Source organism: Betta splendens, chromosome 3 (genome assembly GCF_900634795.4).
Source record: "Betta splendens chromosome 3, fBetSpl5.4, whole genome shotgun sequence".
Taxonomy (NCBI): domain Eukaryota; kingdom Metazoa; phylum Chordata; class Actinopteri; order Anabantiformes; family Osphronemidae; genus Betta; species Betta splendens.
The window spans coordinates 137776-143775 of record NC_040883.2 but is presented as its reverse complement, the minus strand read 5'-3'; the positions used below and the strand labels follow the sequence as shown (position 1 = coordinate 143775).

The 6000-nt window shown below is 45.0% G+C and overlaps 1 protein-coding gene across 2 annotated transcripts in view; it reads left to right on the top strand.

Annotated features, from left to right (window-relative positions):
- The first annotated feature begins 311 nt into the window (after window positions 1-311).
- LOC114852141 (mucin-5AC-like) overlaps window positions 312-6000 on the top strand; it is a 28846-nt gene continuing 23157 nt past the window's right edge. For both annotated transcript variants that reach the window (XM_055507634.1, XM_055507632.1), the window contains exons 1-11: window positions 312-396; window positions 507-566; window positions 671-932; window positions 1240-1354; window positions 1585-1675; window positions 1757-1866; window positions 1981-2209; window positions 2676-2801; window positions 2886-3003; window positions 3187-3325; window positions 3776-3886. In XM_055507634.1, coding sequence (XP_055363609.1) covers window positions 336-396; window positions 507-566; window positions 671-932; window positions 1240-1354; window positions 1585-1675; window positions 1757-1866; window positions 1981-2209; window positions 2676-2801; window positions 2886-3003; window positions 3187-3325; window positions 3776-3886 — 1422 coding nt within the window. In that variant the 5' untranslated portion in view covers window positions 312-335. The remainder of the gene's footprint in view (window positions 397-506; window positions 567-670; window positions 933-1239; window positions 1355-1584; window positions 1676-1756; window positions 1867-1980; window positions 2210-2675; window positions 2802-2885; window positions 3004-3186; window positions 3326-3775; window positions 3887-6000) is intronic.

Here is a 6000-nt window from a genome sequence, read left to right as displayed (position 1 = left end):
GTCTACTGTCTTTTTGCTGCTGTGAACAAAAGAATTCCCTTATTGTGGGATTAATAAATCCTATCTAATCTAATCTAATCTAAAACCAATAGTCAGGTTGTGAAGCTGATGTGTTACTTTGTCTGCATCTCAGATGTAAGCATAGGTGCTGTTTAATCATGTGCTTCACAGGAGCTGATTGAGGGACTATGGAACAAGGGCAGTACCAGCCGCCATGAATCACCAGGTCCAGTCAGTGCCGCTCCCTTATGTGCTAGTTACCACCTTGGCCTCTGCTATAAATGAATCAGCCTCTCTTCAATGCTCTTCAGTGCCCCATAGAGAAGCAAGCGGCTATGGACCAAAAGTGGCTGCTCTGGCTGATGCTGTCTGCCATTGTAGCTGTTCAGCACATTGGTACGTACATTATACAGTAGCATACATCATGAAAACACATAACAAACATGTTCTCTTTAAATGTAGTTTGCTTAATAATGACTTAATAAAGAACTGATTCCCTTTAACAGAAGCAAAGTCTGCTGTGAATGTGTTGTGGTCGATGCCCCAGATTCCTGAAAAAATCACAGGTGAGCTTATCCTTTGGTACAAAGCTTGACATACGGTAGGTGGTATGAACTTTCATTTGAACAAATAAATTAAACATGTTTGCTTTCCTGACCCTTGGTTGTAGGTGTGAGTCCCATACACAATGGCCAGGTTTGCAGTACATGGGGAAACTACCACTTTAAGACCTTTGACGGGGATGTCTTCCAGTTGCGCTCCACTTGCAACTATGTCCTGACCTCTTCATGCAGGAGTAGCTACAATGATTTCAACATTCAGATACGTCGACAGGAGACTGTTGGCCATCCCAGCATCACACACATCATCATGAAGCTGCAGGGCTCCATAGTGGAACTCTCCAAAGGCTCTGTGGTCATTGATGGCAAAGTGTAGGTCTACACTATAGAAACCTTTTCCATTGTTTAAGGTGGAGTCTAACACATGTTTGGGACTAAAGATGTGCTACTGGTGTTATTTGTGCTCAGCTGAATGTAAATGAATTATTTATATTCCTGCAGGTGGGCTTCTCTGACGTTTTATTTATTCACTTACCTCATCTCATTAAGCAGAATAGCAAATCGTAACATCTGCTGCCATTTTAGACATTGCTGCCCTGCTACTAACAGCTCTATTCCCAGTGTCCCCTTCCGGGTTATGAGTGAAGTGTGAATGATGTGACTTTTATTGTTTTTGCAGAGTCATTCTACCCTTCAGTCAAGCTGGCGTACTCGTAGAAAAAACTCCCACATACATCAAAATCAAAGCAAATGTGGGATTGGTCGCAATCTGGAATGAGGAGGATTCATTTCTGGTGCGATTAGTGATTATATATAACCACATTTGTGTGTGTGTGTGTGTGTGTGTGTGTGTGTGTGTGTGTGTGTGTGTGTGTGTGTGTGTGTGTGTGTGTGTGTGTGTGTGTGTGTGTGTGTGTGTGTGTGTGTGTGTGTGTGTGTGTGTGTGTGTGTGTGAGAGTCCAGTGAGACAGTGGAAACAGTCGGGGGATTACCAAACTGATGCTCTCATTGTTTCTCCTTCTAGGTGGAATTAGATCTGAAGTACAAGAACCAAACATGTGGCCTTTGTGGAGATTTCAACGGGGTCCAGATCTATGATGAGTTCTACAGCCACGGTAACTTCCTAAGTTTCTTAAAGTAAAGACAACACAAAGCCACTGTAGGTACATACTATCATTTTTACATTATCCAACCAGGTGTAAAAATATCAGCTTTGGATTTTGCCAATTTCTGGAAAATGAATGGTCCTACGGAAAGCTGCTCTGTTTCAACACTGGATTCTCAAGCACAAAGCTGCGATAACATGGTGAGGACTCACACATTGACTGAATCCTCAAGTTGACAAACCCTTGCCACAACAACCCTGTGGTCTGAATTAAAATCTATCACTAAAAACTGTTTCTGCCACTCCAACCTCTAGAAACCTCTGTGTGAGCACATCCTTACTGGACCTGCCTTCAGGAGCTGCCACAGTCTGCTAGACATGGCCTCCTTCAGCTCAGCCTGTGTCGCAGACCTCTGCCACTGTGGCAACGGCACTGGAGGAGCTGCCGACCCCTTCTGTCTCTGCAACACAGTGTCAGAGTTCTCCCGACAGTGTGTTCATGCTGGTGGCCAACCAGACAACTGGCGAACTCAAGAGTTCTGTTGTGGGTATAAGAAACATTAGAGATTGACAATTAGGCTAAACCAAAATCACAGAATCATACAAAAAAATGAGACAAGCAAGTGTTTGTGGTTTGACTGTTACTGATTAAGCAATAGCAAATTAACAGTGATCTATTCTGAAAATGAAATAAACTGGCTCGTTTCTTCAGTATCGTACTATAGTACCGAAGACATTACTTTTACTCTTAAACAATCATTGGGTTTTCAGTGTGCTTCAGTTTGTGTCTGTCTGAAGTTGAACCCTTACCTGAATTCAGGGTAGATCGGCTGATTCAGCCTGACAGGACTTAGGGAAATTTAATGCTATATAATTAAAAGTCGAGCTAAATCAATCATGTCATCCATAGACATAATGCATAACAGAACCATGAATCAGGGACTTGAGCCAGGTTAAAACTGTAGCTTTAAATAATTTAATGCGGAAGTCAAGTGTTTGTGTTTCCACAGGGAAGTCATGTCCTTATGAAATGCAATACAGCGAGTGTGGGAGTCCCTGTGCTGACACCTGCTCCAACCCACAGGCTAGCCTCACTTGTACCAACCACTGCATTGATGGATGCTTCTGCCCCCCAGGTACGTCAGAGTTCAAACACAGATAAAAAAACAAAAGAAACGTTGGGATATGTGTCATCATGGTACGGCCATGACTCCTTTCAGGCACAATACTGGATGATCTAAGCGCAAAGGGTTGTGTTCCACTGAGCAAATGCTCCTGCAGTTACAACAGCAGGCTCTATGGACCCGGAGAGACCTACACCAATAACTGCAAAACATGGTATAATACACAATGATGGAAAATGTCTTTGTTTGCCCATAGTTCCACAGTCAGATTAATAAATCTTCTAATCTATCTGTCCCTGAATGTGTTGAATCTTAGCTAATTAAATTCTAACATAAACAACAGCTGCTTTAAGTTTGGATAACATCTCAATTAAAAGAAAGTTTTGTGTGTGGAAAGTGTATGTGAGAACGGCCAGTGGACATGTGAGGAGGAGAACTGCCCAGGAACGTGTTCTATGGAGGGAGGAGCTCACATCCACACCTTCGATGGAAAAGTCTACAGCTTCCATGGAGACTGCTCCTATGTTCTGGCTAAGGTTAAGTACTGCATATCATGACTGCATCCTCTCACTAACGAGGGGGACGAAGACATTGATGACCAGCTCAGTATTATCCCATTCATCAGACTAATTATAGCGGAAAATGATATGACTATATTAATGAATATAATAATTATTTGTTACAACACCACCAACAAATGTTGACATGCTGCCCTGTTGCCCATTTCTTTTCTATCCACCACCCATGAAGGAGGACATGACCGATCTTCTTCTATGTTATAGTCACTGCTGGTGCAGTACAGGCTGCAATACTAAGAAAAGATTGTTTGATTCAATCTATATAGTATAGTATTAAGTGGAGAAACTATACTATATACTGAGAAACTCTGTTATGTTAAGCTACTACTACGGATGCTACTGTAGGACTAGTATGTCACCACATTAATGTCTACTCTGCCTTCAATGGTTTTGTGGTTGTATTTGTAGGACTGCAGTGGATCTCAGTTTGTGGTACAGGGAGAACTGGTGCAGTGTGGACTGACTGAGAGTGAAACTTGCCTCAAGTCTGTTACCGTAGGACTCTCTGGAGGGGCTAACGTGAGTGAAACACACAAACACAAGCTCTTAGAATAACATATTTACATATACACTGTACTTCATGGCACTTCAAAAATATTTTTGGCTTGTCACCTAAAAGGATTTTTCAGAAAATCTGCAATTTGTAAAGAATAAGATATTTGCATTTAATAGCATTAAACAAACAATTAAAGCATCTATAGTTTCAATAATGAGGTGACCCAGGAGGAGGAGTATATCTATGCCACAGAGTGGCGACGACAAGGTGAAGCACTGAAGCTTTTCCATTTAATTGGTTCACTCATTTGCTCCACTAGTCAATCTAGTGGACAGAATAAAGGTCAAGCTATTACAATAGAATTAGAACTTTTAACAAACTGTAACAAAATGTTAGTAGATGTCTGAGGGGCCTGTATATTATACAGTACATTAATTCACTGCACTGCACTGTAAATGTTAACACTTGAATGGAATGACATTGGTTGACATTGACATAATGGTTACACATAAAAAATAAAATATAAAAATAATAAAATAGGGTGTAAGGTCAACATGATTTTGTAACTTGAACGATACTTCCATCCACCCATTTTCATCCGCTTATCCGGGGCCGGGTCTCGGGGGCAGCAATCTAAGCAGAGAGTTTCCGACTTCCTTCTCCCTGGACACTTCCTCCAGCTCTTCTGGTGGGACCCCAAGACGTTCCCAGGCCAGCCGAGAGACATAGTCTCTCCAGCGTGTCCTGGGTCTTCCTCGGGGCCTCCTACCGGTGGAACATGCCCGGAACACCTCCCCAGGGAGGCATCCAGGAGGCATCTGAACTAGATGCCAGAGCCACCTCAACTGGCTCCTCTCGATGTGGAGGAGCAGCGACTCTACTCCGAGGTCTTCTCGGGTGAGGGAGCTCCTCACCTTATCTCTAAAGGAGCGCCCAGCCACCCTATGAAGGAAGCTCATTTCAGCTGCTCGTATCTGTGACCTTGCCCTTTCGGTCATGACCCAAAGCACATGACCATAGGTGAGGGTAGGAACGTAGAATGACCGGTAAATTTAGAGCTTTGCCTTTCATCTCAGCTCCCTCTTCACCACGACGGACCGATACACCGACCCGATTACTGCAGCCGCTTCACCGTTCCGTCTGTCAAACTCACGCTCCTTCCTTCCCTCACTTGTGAACAAAACCCCAAGATACTTGAACTTGGTCCAGAACCATGACCTCAGATTTGGAGGAACTGATTCTCATCCCAGCCGCTTCACACTCAGCTGCAAACCGCATCAGCGCACGCTGGAGGTCCTGGCCCGATGAAGCCAACAGGACAACATCATCTGCAAATAGCAGGGATGCTATCCTGTGGTCCCCAAACCATACCCCCTCCGGCCCTGGCTGCGCCTAGAAATTCTGTCCATAAAAATGTTGAACAGAACCGGTGACAAAGGGCAGCCCTGGTGAAGTCCAACATGCACCGGGAACAGGTCTGACTTACTGCTGGCGATGCGAACAAAGCTCCTACTGCGGTGGTAAAGAGACCGAACAGCCCTTAGCAAAGAGCCCTGGACTCCATACTCCCGGAACACCCCCCACAGGATGTCACGAGCAATGCGGTCGAATGCCTTCTCCAGATCCACAAAGCACATGTAAACTGGTTGGGCAAACTCCCACAAACCCTCAAGCACCCTGCTGAGGGTATAAAGCTGCTCCAGCGTTCCACGACCAGGCCGAAAACCACATTGTTCCTCCTGTATCCGAGGTTCGACTATCGGACAAATTCTCCTCTCCAGTACCCTGGCATAGACTTTCCCAGGGAGGCTAAGAAGTGTGATCCCCCTATAGTTGGAACGCACTCTCCTGCCCCCTTTTTATGAAGAGGGACAACCACCCAGGTTGTCCAGTCCAGAGGAACTGTCCCCCTCGTCCACGCGATGTTGCAGAGGCGTCTCACCCAAGACAGCCCCACAACATCCAGAGTCTTGAGGTACTCAGGACGGATCTCATCCACCCCCGCTGCTCTGCCACCGAGGAGCTTACTAACTACCTCAGTGACCTCAGCCTGGGTGATGGGCGAGTCCGCCTCTGAGTCACCTGCCTCTGCTTCCTCAGCAGAAGGCATGTCGAAGGGGTTGAGGGGATCCTCAAA